The following is a 17,327-nucleotide window of genomic DNA, read 5'->3' on the forward strand; positions in this document are numbered from 1 at the left end:
AGCAAGTTGACAGCTTCTTTTGTTACTTTTCTGTTTTCATTTTAGTTCATGAAACAATCAAAAGTCTTGGATAAATATCACATGTAATTTATACATAGCATCACATCATCCTCAGAGATGAGTAACATGGATTCTATAGCACAAGATCTTCATCTTTAAGGAAACATTCATCCAGATTAAACTCATCAAATATGTTTGGCTTGTGAGGTTGCTTTGGAGGAAACGAGATGGATGGTTTAGGATGTGTCAGGCTGTTGCTACCGATAACCTGGAAGGTATTGTTGTTTGGCATTGTGGATGATAAACATAGAGGATTGGTGTTATTCTGAAAGTATGACTGCTGAGTAACTACAACCCTCTGTAAGGCTGCTACTAGATCATTAGTGTTGAGTGGTGGTGAGGAGGGGTAAGAGTCTGGTTCTGCTGGAGTGGCATTCGGTGTAGGAATCTTAACCATGGTAGAAGACATACTATCTGGGAAACCAGTCAAGGTGTTGTCTTCATCATCTTCAAGTTCTTGATAGAACTCGGCTGTACTAGCCCTTGTCTCCATTGCTTCAATCTCTGTGGTTGGTGTACAACGTTGACTGCTTTCATTGCTAGCTAGATAACAATCACTGATACTTGATGTCATGGATGTATTCATCAACTCACTTTCCATCTTCACTTCACATTCTGAGGAAGCTTGAGAAGAACTGTCATCATAAATCATGGCTTGCCTGCAAAAATTAAGAGGGAGAAAAATATTCAGGAATTATAATCCAGTAAAATGAAAAAGGAAAAACATACAAATAAATGAATTAAATATGTAAGAAAACATTTTAATACAGATTTCTTTTTATGTGCTTTGATCAGAATCCCATAAAGAGTCTTTAAACAAAAAATAGCAATTCTGAGGTAATATATACATCCAAATATTCACTTTATGCATAAAATAATGACTCCAGCACCACCAATAGTGACATAGGAATACAATAAAAAAATTGAAAGAAAAGTAGCTATGTAACTGTATAAATAATATTTTCACCAATCAAGCAAATTTTAGTTGTGCCTGCACTATCAGAAGCTGAAATCAAGGAAAGGGGGCTACATTTCCAGCCCTAAAATTAATAAGATCCCCGGCGCTTATTTAATGATTTCTTCATGTACTGATAATCGTCAAGAGCTTGGGCATTCATGACATGGCATCTGTGTACATGTGTCCAAAAGGGCCCTCTTGATACAGGGACTTTGCACCTTTGACTAGAGGGTGTAAATGGAATGCAAACATGGAGCAGGGGTGGTATTCTGATAATTGTCTGAACTTTTCTTGTAAGTCAGCAAGATAACAGCGCGCTAAAATTCTCTTAAATTGGTTTTCTGAAAATTGTCTTATTGATCTCTGCAAGGATGTCCCCTATTTTATCTCTCACTGACACGCCCAATATTGTGTCATCAACTAATCATTAAGCTTGTTATATGCTTAGGTCAACCAATAGAAGCGTCTCTTCTGAAAAATAATGAAGCGCATTCTTGATATGAGGCGTAATTTCCTTGCGCCCCTGACGCTTATACTTGTGTGCTTCTGTGCTAAAAATACATGTGGCTCTACTCAAAGATATATTTCCGCTGAAAAGATTCATCGTCTCTAACACCAAATTTTAATTGCTGAAAAGTCTACCAATCTGTCGTTATGTCTTTGGAATGTCTCCTTTAGTAAAACATGATGTTCTTGCGGGATGCAGCAAGAAATATTTCAGATGGACAAATATCCTATGCAACAATAAGTTACAATAGCCCCCTACCTCTTGTAAATTTTATTGTATTTTCCAAGGAAGTTAAAGAGAACGCAAAGATAAGAGAATTTTAAGAATACCTTGTAACTCGATATTTTATCTTGTGCACAGACATAATATGCGCCAATTGTATATTTATGCATCATTATATCTCTGACATCATACGCGCTCAGTGAAAGTTACAAGAAAGGTTAAGATAATTTTCAGAATACAGATTTTATTGTAACTATAAAAATACAAGAATATTTCTCTGAAGACAATTTTCAGAATATGGCCCAATGCATCAGTAAACCAAGAAAGGTTTCACAGAGGGAGCAAGTCTGCCACTGAAATGATTGGAATTGAGCCTATTGAATGTGGGTATGATATAATTAATAAGTGCACACAGAGTATAGCGGTTCCAATTATTTAAATTTATTTGAATATAGGATAAAAGAGCACTGTTGCTCACAAGCATGCATATGCTCTGGCCAGGGATCTCATTCCAGACTTTCATGTGTTTTAGACAGGGACCTTGGACCACTCACTCAGCCACAGCACCACCAATGTCTGATCATGATATGGTCAAGCTTTTTAATGCTCATATGAAAAATAGATAAAAACAAACAACTGATGTTAATATTGTCTAATTTTGCAGTAGCAAATATTGGCAGTACCTATAAATGTAAAAAAATATAGGCTTGCTTACTTGGCCTTTGCAGTCTTGATGCTCATAAGTTCAGGGGGGTCAAACTCATGAAGTTTGATCCTCCAAAGTTTGATCTGTTTGTCCCATGAACGACGGCTTGTTAACTGAAATTTGTTTGGTGTGATGGGATGTTTACCCTTCATTCTATTCCTCCTGTATACAAAGAAACACATGCTAAGCATTAAACCTTCTCACGGGATCAATATTTCATTTCATTATTGTTGGGTGCTAAGGGTAACTTTCTATTCTAAATGATATGTATCTGTGAAGGTCAGATGGAACAAAATAGTCTCACTGTTTGGGTATCATATTAAACATAACAGATATTTTATAAGATTTGTAGTTGCTTTTATTCACTTCTCATATCGTGACAAATCATAATATTTAGAAATAAAGAAGACTTTTAGTTTTCAAGTTTTTCTAGATGACAAATTTAATTTTCTATTTTTATGGGCAGTTGACTTTAATTGAATTACTGTTCATTCTTCATTGAATCAAATAACACTGTAGTTTGATTTTGGTGAAAATTTCACATTTTACTAACATCACAGAGAATATGGGGGTTAAGGATATCAGCCCTAGAAGAGATCTAAATATCTCTCTCAAATTCTCATTGGCTTCAAGATAAAACATCATTAGGAATGAAAAGAGAGAAAAAATAATTCCCTCAAAGAATTTTGTCTGTACCTCTTGACCGTTGTGATGTAGTTATCATAAGCTGCTGTATTCTTGCCAAAGTCAATCTGCTTCTGCCTACGAATGAGGACATCTCGATCTGTCTCCAACTCTGGCTCACTCTTTGAAGTTCTGGAAAAGAATAGAAAATGATCTGTTTCATTTTGGGGCTTTAGATAATGTTTATCAAGAAAATTGGCAATGGTATTGTATCACCTTTAATTGAATCAAGAGTGAAAGTGGGTTTTTAGTAAAGACCAAGGCCTTGAAGGATTAGATTCATCAGGTCCATGCTACTGTACTGCATCTCGATGGAAGAACAGCTTTTAAGATTAAATGAAAAGTATATAATCTGATGCAAGGATAAGATCAAACCATTGGATGAGGGCTAACAGTATCAATACACATATAATAGATTGCAAGTACAATGTTCACAACAAAAAATATATCATGCTTTGTTCAAAGCATGGATTCGGATTCGTCTGTGATACTAATATCACTATTTTATAATTGTGACTTTGTTCCTCAGTACTAGCATGATCCTATCACTTTAACAAGTAGTACATGTACTTAGAACATGTACAGGATCACAAGGAACAATATGTTCTGTGTATTGTCTTATGTTTAGTCTATAGAAACATTTACATCAGATTGCTGGTCATGACATCCCCCAAAGAGCAGATATAAATGAATGAATAAGTTAATGAATAGTATCAGTAGAATAAAATTAAGAGAATTAATCAAAAAATAAATAAAATCTTACTTGTTTTCCTGATCTTCACTGCTACATGAACCAGACCCAGACCATAGCTCTAATCTTCTCCTATATTGATGAAGATCTCTCTTAGCACGAGCTTCCTTCTCCTCATATTCCTCAACCTGAATGGCCCAGTCCGTACTAGATTCAGAAACTCTACGGTACTTATGTGGCAGTCTTGTAGGGGTGCAGTTGTTACTGTAACAATAAATCAAAATGTAAGAGGATTTCTTGAGGTTTAATAGTCTTTTTCTTTTGGATTTTGAAAAGATTTCTGACAATTCTCGGACTTTCTCATTGAAACATGAATATTTCTATGGCCCATCAAATAAATATGATTTAAAATTACAATGTTTTAAGATCAAATAAATAAATTGGCTCAAAATATATTCAGTATGAACCCATGTGTGAATTTTTATCTTTAATAAGACGTGATGTGGCTCAGTGAATAAGTCCCTGGATTTTCAATCACAAAGGCTGTGGTTCAAATCCCATCGCAGCACTTGCCACTCTCCTCCCCAAAGAAGTAAATGTTGGGAAGAAGTTCCTTGAATGCTCTAGTGCACGATTAGAGTAGTCATGTTAAGCCGGGGTAAAAGCATACAGCACTATTAAGAAACATTGTATTAAGTGCTACATAATGTTGCATAACATCATATACATGTAAATTAATTTTTATAAAGATTGACTAATTGATAAACACCAGTATGATTCTCGTTGCAGCTCGTTGTCACAAATTACAATGCTTAATCAATGGCATGTGCAAAGGTGTCAAGTATTGACGAATAATCAATTCTTCAAAAGCATTCTTAAAACCTTATGTTCAGCAGAAATGATTAGCACTTGATGTTAATGAATCGATTCATTTATTGTTATGTGAATTTGATTCGTATCTGAATCAAGCTTTTTAAAAATAAGTTACATATATATATGTGCAATTTTCTTAACACTAACTTGACACCTTTATCAAGAACTGATATGCCATTGACCAAGCATTTATTATGAATTGCGGTACATGTAACTACATTGTGAGATTGCAGAATCAAGATGCAGATTTTGGTGGATGAGTAAAATCAGCTTTACATGTAGCTGATAGGAGTTTTGATGAGAATAAACAGCAATGGTATATCATGGAACATGAAGAATATAGAGAAATGTATCTTGAGAAGACAGATACCCATGATACAATTAAAGATTGTGGTGTTCTGAAAGAAATAAAGCTGAGCTGATGGAAAGGTTGTACTTGAATAGAAGATAAATTTGATATGGATGTGCAATACATGTATGTTGGAGAGGGAAGATTATAAAACTGGTGGGTGTTTTATAAAGCTGTTCATAAGTTAAGAGCAACTTTAAGAATGACTGGTGATCCTTTCTCATGCACTAAACCATTGCTAATGAATATACCATTCGCCAAAGGAAAGTTGCTCTTAACTCTTTGCCCGCCACGTACACTATCCCCCCTGCGCCACATTAATTTTCGGGTGAGTATACATTGCATGCGAACTGTGACTTGAGTCGTCATTGGCAGTCCGCTGTTTGTGCCGCGAGTCGTCCGTGGCGGCAACAGCTTTATGAAACACCCACCTGATAACATGGGATCTGGAAATGGATATTTAAAGGGATAATCGAAATTTACATGGATAGATATGATGATGAAGTAAAGCAGTAAGGTTGGTCTGAACAAGGAGGATCCTCAAGACAAAAAGAAGGGGGGGGGGGTGTCATGATTGCATGAGAGCCAGTGTATCCTTCCTACTGACTGAAATAAATAACAGAACTGAAAACTATTTACCTTTGATCATCACTACTTAGTGAAGGATAGTCCTGTTCATCTAGAGTAAAAGATGATTTCTTGTTAATATCTTTGTTCCATCCTCTGGTTCGGTCACTAGACCAACGGTGAGATCTCCTGTAAAACATCCAAACATTAAGAACTGATCAACCTCTGAAATTAAACTCTTGAGTTTAAACATTACCAAATGTATAGTTTTTCACTTTCAGCTCATAATTGCCCCCCCCCCTCCATGAAAGATAATCCAGAAAATTAAAATATTGCCTCAAGTGCATTTTAGGACTTTAATTTTGAGGAATCAAACATCTGAAGAAAAAAAATCTTGATATGTGTGGATCAACAATTTGTTTATAAACAGTTTTCCATCGTCTTTTTAACATGCAAACTTTATGATGCCACTCAATGTATATCACCTATCTCATATATTCAATCTGATGCATGCATATTTTTTTCACAATATCCAAACTAAAAGACTACAAGGTCCGGATCATGGATGCCTACTTGAATGGCGTAAAATACCCCTCCAACAAGACCAACATGTACATCTTAACTTGTTACTAAAATTCCAATTTGCACTAAAACAAAGAATATCCAAGATTTGACATTGCCATTCATAAAGACCTTCACTTGGGAAGCGGATATCTATGTATCTCTTCATTAGAAATACATGTACACATAATGTAGCTGCCAGTAGAATCATTGTCTTCATGTTATGTAGAAATAACATATGTATTAAAAGCTATATTTCAAAAATCTTAAAATACTATTTAAAATCTGAGTGAAACTTATACTACAAATTTTTAAGTTCATACCGTTCACTCTGATCTGTGTTTTGGTGCGAATCCTTTCTTTCTTGGTCATCATGATAGCTTCTCCTTTCTGATCTCTTGTGGTTGGCATGACGACTTCTCTTGGAATCATCTCTTACATCACATCTATTTTCCTTCCTCTCATGTCTTTCATTTCTAGAATCCTCAGTTGACCTGGAAGCAAAAATCACAAATTATATAAGACCCCTTAATGACATGGAAATCAATGGTACAGACTGAACTCTAAGCATCTGGTCTTTAGTTTAATGGAAAAAAAGATAATTAAAAACAAAAACAACTACCCACCGATTTGAACATACATGTACAAACCAAGCAAACTCAGGGTGGATCCACGATTTTCCAAAATGGGGGGGGGGGGGGCAAATTTTTCGGAGGCACAAACTGGACCCTCAAAAAAGGGAGAATTTGGACCTCTGTCACGTTTGTTCTCGGTATCGATCAGCCATCTTGTTTTCAATTCTGACAGAAGGAGAACAAATGAGACAGAATTTTTCCCTTTTTTGAGGGTCCAGTTTGTGCCTCGATGTCATGATTCTGTGTCTCACAATAGATCTTCATCCACATAATCGAGGTAATTGCATAATTTAGATTTTCCCCTTTTATTTTGAGTACTATTATGACCCCATTCTACTTAATTTTGGAGAGCATCTGTCCACCTGGTATTACATGGATGAGTCCCGTGAAGCTTGCCGGAGCTCCCTGGGTTACATGTACAAGTACATGTGAACCTAAGTACTACCCTTATTTTGAACATCTGATTATAAACCTCCTTTTATCTAATTATTTTACTTAAGATATGCTCTGCATTACTTCTTCTATGTATAATAAACAGGATGTGCCTAATTAGTGCAACAACTTTGGAACTAAATAAAAGACCCTTTAAAATCTAATCCTCTTCTTGTTCACTTTGCACATTACTGTGGGAGGCCATGTGCTTCAATAGACTTGTAAATGTAAACCATTGACAAAAGTAATATTCTCTGGTAGGCCAAGTGAATGTTTTCCTCTTGGTAGTGTTAGTGAGTTACAAGTATATAGGCCTAATATTTTAATGCTAAGAATCCACTCATTTCAAGGCTACTGAACTGAAAATTCATCCCTGGTGACTTTTGCATTGCCTGGCAGCATATAGTTTCAGAATCTCAGAAAGGGGTAATCAAGACATCGCTTAGAAGCACTATCGTCTAGATGTGATGTCCCTTCCGTGCAATGTGCAATTTACTCTGGTGTAGATGATGATCCCCTGAAACATATTACTCATTGCACTCACACAAAATGTAACATATGAAACTATCTATACCTCCTCCAAAAAGCACTGATTTTTGTTCTATCCTTATCACAATTTTGAATCTTTAACACAGTCTAAAACAAGAGTCTAAGTAATGCAAGTTTATAGGTCTAGTCTATGTACAAAATTTATTAAAATTAAAAGCAGCGTCTATAGGCTATACTGTCTTGCTGTGCTATGCAGGCAAGACAATAACTTAGCGCCATCCTCAGATAAAATGTATAAGAGTGCAATCGAATGACCTTCAAAAAATGTTTAACCCTATCTAGGCCGGGGTATTTTTGGAGTTCCTATGGCCAGGGGGCCCTCCCAGGCCCCCCTAAGATCTTGGCCGTCGACCGCGCGATCGCGCCGAAAATTGGCACACAGGTTGCCTGGGACATAATCTACAAGATTGTATAGTAATTTATTTCATGCGAATCGCTATTAAGTGATTATGCTAATTTATGCATAATCAGTATGCGAAATCATACTTTTTCCTCTAACTCCCTAAATAAAGCTCCAAATGTACTAATTTTTGGTAAAGAAACTCTTTGTGGTGTCCTAAGCAAGAGTACATGAAAAAAATTGTGATATCAAATCATTTTCTTATGTATTATATTGTTTTTTGCAATTTCTTATGTATTTCTCTGTTTTTTTTACCTTTTGTTTTTCATTGTTTTTTCAATGAAATTTGTTGGGGACTCTTCTGTGATCATAAAAAGCATAAAATGAATACATTTAGACTAGCAAAACTAAAAATAATCATACATTTATGAAATTTGGTTGAAAACACAATTTGCATTGACTTTGTACACGAATTCACGTTTTTTAGCAATTTTTGGTCTGACATGCACTTACATAATGTTGCGTAATTTCGGAACCACATACCCGGGTGACGCAAAATTGGTCTCAAAAGTTGCGCAAGACTTGAAAGTAAAAACTCAGTGAGCGGCGCGGTCAAAAAATTTCGCACGGCGAAAATATTGCGCAATTCGGCCTAGATAGGGTAAAAGGTGATAAGTCAGTGTGGCTTGCCATAACCGCATTTTCTCTCAATGCTGACCGTGGCGGGTGGTGTGCAACGATCATGCCTACGCGCACTCGGCACTCCTTATCCCGACCATTTGCTATTCAGCGAAAGGTAGGGATAATGCATCGAGAGAAATGGACATGTGAAAGATTGATCTTGAACTTAAACTTATAAAGGCGGAAGCTTTGTCCAAGTTCTGGCCAAAATGACAATGAAAATTTCAGTGAAGATATTCATAGATTTCCTGGTTCTCTTGTTTATTTTATGAACATAGATCTAGGTCTACATCACTCATTCAATGAACAAGGCCACTTATTCAATGAACAAGGCTATGATTATAACCTAAGTTACATGTACATCTCCATGTGCGGCAAAATAAGGTTGACAATGTTTGGATTATTTTCTCTTTTTCTTTTGGACAAATGCTTCATTTTTTTGCACTGTCAGTTTCCATTCCAACTTTTCATTATATAAAGTGGCTCTTAAGTAATATTGATTCTTTCAATTATTTTTTCTTTATTAAATATAGAGCTTGAAAAAAATGAAAATTTTCTTGCCATATTACTTTCCACCAATAGAGGACGTACAGCAAAATATGCCCCAAATTCAAATATTTGAGCATTCTGGTCAATACAAAAATTATTCTATGAAACTAATGAAAATTGAATTGCAACTCTATGGAAATTAATAATTTTGGTCAAAAAAGTGATATTTTAATGAAGTGTGTGCTCAATACAGCATTGGCATACCATCCATAGTCCTTGTGTTGTGGCTGTAGATTCTCCACAGGCAGGAGGGTAGCTAGCAGTGAACCAGTGGCCTACGCATATACGCTCATTGTTTGTTTAAATTCTTTTGTCTGTTTTCAGCAGGTAATCACCTGACTTGGTGCAAATGGGTTTTGACTCTAGTTTTTCAAACAATGCCAATGCATGGCTGTTGTGCACTCAACCATAAATTAACTAGTCAACAACATTGAAACATATTTTACCAAGTACTCCATCTATAGTACCGGTATCTATACATGGAAGAAATTCTCTCTGAATCTCTCATTTCTTTAAAAAATACTGAATTTAAAAAGAGTAACATTTTTTCTGACTCTGCACTGTAACTAATAATGTCTAACTTTTTCGAATCAACAACTTTACCTTCATTTGGGTGTGCAAATGACCCACAACGAACAACAACAGCGACCTTCTTAAGTTCTACTAGTACTAGTACTCAGTACTAGCTTTAAGTAGACCAAAAGCTTCAGTCTCTGTTAATTTGGTTGTTCAGCTGAACTCCGTTGGTTTCACTCACACTTCACAGAAAACAGAGACCGAAGACTAGCGCGATCTGTACAGCCCAGGGGACTCAAATGGCCATGTTTATAAGTTCGGATAAAACAGGAAGTGAAGTTGTGCAACAGCTGACTCACTTGATTTTCCCCATTTTTTGGCAATTAATGCCAAGAGGGAATATTACTTTGCATAACTTAACGGTCCCGTTAATTTTCAAGTTTGATTCATTGACACTAAACTAAAGACAAAAATTGAAGAGCCCCAATGGCAATGGGGGAGATTTTGCATTTTGTGGCTGCACGCGTAGCGAGCCGTCTGTGTACGAGGCCTAGCCCTATAGGCCTAATAGGTCGAGGAGAAATTAAAAAAAAAAAAATGTTAAAAACTCCTCGAAACTGACGGCTGCCACTCAGTCTCAGACAGTGCCAGCTGTCTAAACTCTAACTTACTTAGCTTGAGTTGAACTTATTTAACTTAGGCCTATGGCTATGTCTTAAGTTGTTGGTAGGCTAGTTACCAATAACATGACTAAAATCATCTGTAGTAAGCATGGTAAGATAAGGTACCGGTACGGTAGGTACGATCTTACCTTTTTTTATTTGTGGTATTGTGAAAACGATGTGACCTCCCCGACGATGTCATCTCATTGGAACCCGCTCTGTACCTTGGCCTTCCTCCGCCAGACGACCCAGCCGGGTGGGTACGGGACGTTGTGCCCCTTTCATTCCCTTCGTATCGGTCTCTCACTCGAAGTTGATTTCTCGGCCTCGCGCTGGAACTGAAGCGATTGTCATGACGATCTTGGACTTGGGCATTCATCATCATCATCATCTGGTGTACGGGAGTGAGGTAAACCTGTAGATCTCCCGGTCGTCAACGAAGTCATAACGGATAAAATTGCAAAAAAACTGATACGTGATGCGTGTGTGCGTGGATGTCGTCATGGTACATAGAACTGTTTGCTTTGCCAAAATTTGTCCAAGCCATTTTTGAAAGCGACAATATTACGTGCAGAGATAAGTGATTCAGGCAAGGCATTCCATGAAGTAATAATACGTATGCTGAAGTAGCTACTTCTAACATTGAGTCTCCGATGTGTGCTAAAAAGCTTCAAAGAGTGACCACGAGTTGTACCATAGAGAGATCTTTCGAAAAAGTAATCTGGAGCAAGTCTGTCTAAGCCATTGAGTATCTTGTAAACTTGAATCATATCGGCCCTTTCACGTCGGTAGTGAAGAGAGAAGAGTTGAAGTTTTTTCAACCTTTCAGTGTAGGTTAAAAAAGACATACCAGGAACCATTTTTGTAGCTCTCCTCTGCATTGTCCATACTAACACATTCTTTAGAGTTCAAACATGACATTATGCTATTATCAATCTGGAAACCACCCTATAACGTTTAATGGTATAAAATGGAAGTTTCTGATAATATGAAAATGTCAAAATAAGTTAACAACTCCTTCACCAGCAAGTAAGCATCAGAACCGTGTACGTTTCCCGCGAAACAACAAAAACGAACCCGATTGAAATTTCGCGCGAAATATTGTTTCCGCCCAACGCTAATGAATATTCATGACGCGACGCTCGCAAACTGAACGCGAGAGGACGTCGCGAACAGGGCACTGATAGATCATGTAGGTATACTCTATATAGGCACTGGGAACGATTTTTTTTATTTATTATTTTTTTACAGGGGATGCTGATTTATATTTGACAAGCGAAAAAAAGGAAGTTCGGACTAAGCAAAAACCAAGCAAAAACAAACACAAATGTTTAGGGGTAGTTTTATCTCTCAATGTTTCTCAAAATGTAGGCCCTTTGAGTTAAATTATAAAGAGAAATTAAAAATGAATGGAGCAAACTTTAAACTACTGGCAAGCTGAAATATTTCTCTATAATTGGTAAAACCTGTGTTCTCTTCTTTTCCAACAGTAATCTTCTTTCCGTTCATTCTGTTAAATTACCCAAAGCCTTTTGTTTAAATTAAATAAATCATTTTATTTGGAATGGAGGCAAGGATAGAGTTCAACGTAAGATAATGTGTAATGATTGACCTTTTTTCTTTTGCATATGTGCTCAAAAAATGGTCTTGGTAAAGCAATGCAAGTATTGGATGAAAGTTTTAATGCTCCATGGAAAAAGATTGACGAAGCCTTTAAAAAAAATAATCATGATATTGATTCAAATTCTGTAGAAATCTCATGCTCCTGGTATAATTACATTATCTGAATGATTAAGAATGTGGTATTCATTTAGGGACGAAGCCGTTGTGTTGTTTTTTTTTTGTAACAAAATTTGAGATTATAGTGGTTGCTTAAAAGCAAACTCCCATCATTTAGAGATGATCATACACACAATGAAAAGGGTGTAAAATATCGTGCCGTGTAACGTCAGTTACCGTGAAAATACCCATACATTTGTTCGCTTAAAAATGTTCATAATGTCGTCTTAGATAACCAGTTTCTGTCTTTTTCTCTTATCAATATTTGTTGGGAAATCACCTCATAATCATAGCATGTATATAGGCCTATATCTTGTTTTGTCGACATTATTTACCAAGGCCTAACCGAGATAACACTGATATGAAGTCATCACTTTGCCATCCTTTTTTTTTGGGGGGGGATCGAGGGGAGGATGTAAGAGGGTAGGGGATGTGAATTAAGGTTAATCTATTGTTATTGTTGTTATTTTTCTTTTTTTCCTTATCAACTCGTGTTTATGTGATTTGCAATCACTTAATAATCATTTGTAAATTTTGTAGCTGACTTTATTTTTTTTTATAATAAAACAGAATTATAATTAAAAAAAGATAAAATAATAAAATGCAAGTCAAACAAAATTAAATAACATGAATTGAAAAAAAAAGGCGGGGGCGTTTTTTTTATTTTGTTCATATTTCTCCATTGCTTCACATCAAAATTCCAGGTGCTGCCTACATGGATATTAATGCACGCAGCACATTATAATCATACTTGTCCTATATAGAGCGTCGCGAGGCCTTTTCCAATAAGGGGGGGGGGGGGGGGGCTGATTAACGATCCATATTACGGACGTCCGACTATGAGTCATGGTATTTATTGCATTTATTTATTGTATTTATTCCCCTTTTCTGTATCTCATAATGTCCTGTTACTATGTTTTTCGTGCATTGTATGTATTTTAATGCTGATCAGGCCACTCTGTATAAATATTCGAGAATGAATAAATAAATGAATAAATAAATGGTAGTTCCCCATTCTCCTCAGTCACATCGTCATACCCATAACAGGGGCAGATCTAGCTGATATCAATAGGAGGTGGAGGCAAACTATTTTCAATCACATTTTCCCCGTCACCACCGCAAAAATCTTTTTATTTTTGGTTTTATTATTAGTCCTATCTAAATTTTTATTCTTAAAAAGAATAGGGCCTATATAAGGTATTTAATTTGGTCTACTATCAATTACCATGCGAGCGCAAACTGATTTTTTTTTCATATTTCACATATACATAAACTCCCTCTCAATTTTTAAGATATATTTAAAAGATAACCTTTTAGTCCAATATACAGCTTTAGTTTCCAATAGTAAATATCCGATGTCAATTTCAATTATGTTTTATGTATGTATATATTCCCTTCTTTCTAAATGATGTGCGTAGTTATTTATAGTTTTGCTTATATCTGACTTCAACTCTTATGTTATATCATCAGTTCTGTATGTATATTTTCTCATGTTACTTTTACTGTGTATAATAAGATATACTTTGATTGTTTTTCACCCCAAGCGAGAGCAATTTTTATGTTGATTGGGCATCCTGTTGAAATATTGTTTAATAAATAAATAAATAAATGAGATAGATAAATATATATATTAAAATATAAAATTTGAGGAGCTTTTCATGAACTTGTTGCGTATCTAACAATCCGTGCGAGCGCGGACCGTAAGCTTATACTGGCCTGCAGAAAAGACCTGCATGTTAAAGACTGTTCTGAGTGATCCATGAATAGAATAAATATCTCATCAATAAAAAAAATGCGGACGCGAAGCGCGATCTGAAATTGTTGATATTTCGAACTGAAAACTCGATTGTTACTATAGTGGATGAATATATTAACTGAACAATTAATTCAAGCGCGTAGCGCGAGCGGTTTTTTTTTCATTTCCAACCTGAAAACTGGACTGTTCTAAGCACTATTTGTATGCCATAATAATATGCAAATCTTACTAAGCAATTCATGCGAGCGCGAGCTGAAACTTTTGATTAACTAATCTTAAAAGGATATATTTTAGTAATTAAACCAAATGACTATTTGCAGTGACTCATGAATAGAAAAAATCTTAGTCATCAAAGAGAGCGAGAGCGAACTAAAAAAACTTTGAGATATTCGACCTAAAAACTGGACCGGTTAAGAATGTTTTTAATAATAATAATGATAAAAAAAAACCAAAGTAAACAAGCGCCAGCTGAATTTCTACAGATTAAGAACTAAAAAACAGGGGATTCGAAGCAATGTAAAAATGAAGAGGGTGGGTATAGAATCAACTTAAGGAATTGATGCGAACGCGAAGCGCGAGCTGAAAATGTTAGATTTTTACGACCTAAATATTGGACATTCTAAACAAATTTTGTCAGTGGCGTAACGTACGTGGGTCACGGCATGGGGGGGGTCACAGCAAAAAGTTTTGTCACTTAGTGGGGGCGCGAAGCGTGCTCAATATTTATTGCCATGTATACTGAACTTATAGAGACATTTTAAGGACTGTGTCATTAAACGGACGTGTATATCACAGCAAATAATTTGAGCGCGAAGCGCGAGCTGAAAAATGTTGATATTCAGACCTAAAGAGGAAAATTATGAGCAAATTCTTGTAATCATGATACGTTCCTGTCTCGCTAAACAGACAATGCGTTTGGGGTCAATACATATTGACCCCAAACATGGACATTTTAAGGACCATTCTTTAGGAATCTACTAAAGAGTTTACGTATCTCTCCCGAGTCACCTAATGCAAGTGCCAAGCGATTGCTGATTTTGTTAAAATTACATCTAAACACACGAAGCACTGTTTTTTGGTAATTGTAATCTAATTGACATACGCATCTCACTAATGGAATATAGCGAGCGCGAAGCGCGAGCTGAAAATATAGGAAATTCAGACCTGAAATGGAGCATTCTAAGGCTTGTTTGTAAAATTTCACGAGGACGTATTTTACTGTAAACCAAATAATGCGAGCGCGAAGCGTGAGCTGATATTTTTGTATATATTGACCCCAAACAGGTAAGGACTATTTTTTTAGGAACCCATTTTTTGTAGTCATTGTAAGTTTTATTATGATTATGAAATATAATGTAATGTAATATAAAATAACATATTTAAACATAAAATATTTTTCCCCACTATCTTTATCTTCCTTTCTCCCTCTTTTTTCCCTCCCCCTCCCTATTATCATCATTATTTTTTTTTTGGGGGGGGCAGCCGATTGGGGGAGGGGCATGTGCCCCCCGTGTCCCCTGTAGTTACGCCACTGCCTTTTGTAATTATGAATCATGTGCGTAAATAACGATGCAATTCGTGCGGGCGCGAGCTGAAAGTTTTGATCAACTGATCAGAAAAACCTGTTTATAAGTGTCTGCAGTGTATCATTAATATGATATATATTCACTAACCAAATAGAGCGAGCGCGAAGCGCGTACTGAAATTTTTTGAGATATTCAACCTGAAAACTGAACTGGTTAAACACATTGAAAATACATAAAACAGTAAGCAAGCGCGAAGCGCGAGCTGAAGTTTTCTTCAAATTTAAACTAAAACAGACATTTGAAGCAATGTAGCCATGATTATGTTTGGATTAGAACTAATCTTTTTTGTTTCGAGCGCGTAGCCGAGCAGATTTTATTTATTATACAACCTGTAAATTGGACATGTGATAAACACTTATTGCAATCATGAACACGATGTGTATTTATTCAAACAAGCAGTTTATTTCAATATACAGTGCGTCCCACAAAAGACGAAACCGAGATTTATCGATGATTTATCATAACTTAATCACAAATACTATAGACAAATGACCTATCATTTTAAAGCTTAGAATCTCTTCTTTCATCTACAATTACTTAATTTATTTCTCATTCACGCATGAGTGAGCAAAAAAAATTGAAAAAGGAGATTCCAAAAAGTCACTTGGCGGGCCGTATCTGGGTTTTAAAAAGAAAACCACATTTTTAAAAAGTTCAATATCTGCTCTTCAATTTGATACCTCAATTACAGAAAATGGTCTAGGAATAACAAAGTTCTGGTTATTTGAAATAAGGCTTGAATTTCAATAATTTCATAAAATGAAGAGGTTTTACAGGTTATCGTTCAAACTCAGTAGACACTCCGTTTTGTTGACGATCAGCCATGCATAACTCTTTTGTTACCGTGCGATAGCTTCTGTGGGAAACTGGTGAAAAGACGTTTATTTAATGAAATTATGGAAATACAAGCATTGTTTCGATTGATCATAACGTTTTTACTTCTTGACCATTTTTGTGATTAAGGTATCAAATAAAAGAGCAGATATTGAACTTTTTAGTCATGTGACTTTCTTTTTGAAATTAAGATACACCCCGCCAAATGAGTTTTTGGCATCATTTCTTTGAATTATTTTTGCTCACTCATTCGTGAATGAGGAATAATCTAAGTAGTACCAGATGAAAGAGGAGATCCTAATCTTTACGTTGGTAGGTCATTTGTCTATTTTATTTATGATTAAATTATGATAAATCATCACTAAATCTCGGTTTCGTTTTTTCTGGGTCGCACTGTACATTTCGAGCGCGAGGCGCGAGCTGAAATTTTTGATTTACTGACCCGAAAGGGAACCTTGTAAGCACCACCCAACGCAGTTTTCGTAATCATGAAAATAAAGAGCATCAATGAATGATGCGAGCGCGAATAGCGAACTTAACTTTTTTTTAACATTTATAACCTAAATATTGGACATTCTAAACACTATTTGCAATCATGAACAAGATGTGAAGGCTATATAACCAAACAAGTAATGCAAGTGAAAGCTTCCTTTTTATAGACTTTTAGACTTGAATTCGGACATTCAAGGTAGTATTTGTATTCATAAAAAAGAAAGGGTATCAATGAATGATGCGAGCGCGAAGCACGATCTAAGTAACATGACTTTGTCTTGAAAACTAATGACTTTCACACGTAATAAGAACAATCTCAGATTCTGCATCTGTAATC

The 17,327-nt window shown here is 35.8% G+C and overlaps 1 protein-coding gene across 2 annotated transcripts; it reads right to left on the reverse strand.

Annotated features, from left to right (window-relative positions):
* LOC446164 (stem-loop binding protein) lies at positions 1-11,665 on the reverse strand. 2 transcript variants are annotated; one of them, XM_041621904.1, is made up of 8 exons: positions 11,421-11,665; positions 10,693-10,914; positions 6,503-6,673; positions 5,691-5,807; positions 3,902-4,093; positions 3,151-3,270; positions 2,464-2,616; positions 1-719 (listed from the first exon to the last, which is right to left on the reverse strand). In XM_041621904.1, exons 1-8 carry the CDS (start codon positions 11,462-11,464, stop codon positions 134-136), a joined length of 1,605 nt encoding a protein of 534 aa, XP_041477838.1. In that variant the 5' UTR covers positions 11,465-11,665; the 3' UTR covers positions 1-133. The 2 variants fall into 2 exon arrangements, with proteins under 2 accessions (XP_041477838.1, XP_041477837.1); XM_041621903.1 differs by having other exon boundaries at positions 10,693-10,919; positions 11,426-11,619.
* Between the last annotated feature and the right edge of the window lie 5,662 nt (positions 11,666-17,327).

This window comes from Lytechinus variegatus, chromosome 12 (assembly GCF_018143015.1).
Source record: "Lytechinus variegatus isolate NC3 chromosome 12, Lvar_3.0, whole genome shotgun sequence".
NCBI classification, from domain to species: domain Eukaryota; kingdom Metazoa; phylum Echinodermata; class Echinoidea; order Temnopleuroida; family Toxopneustidae; genus Lytechinus; species Lytechinus variegatus.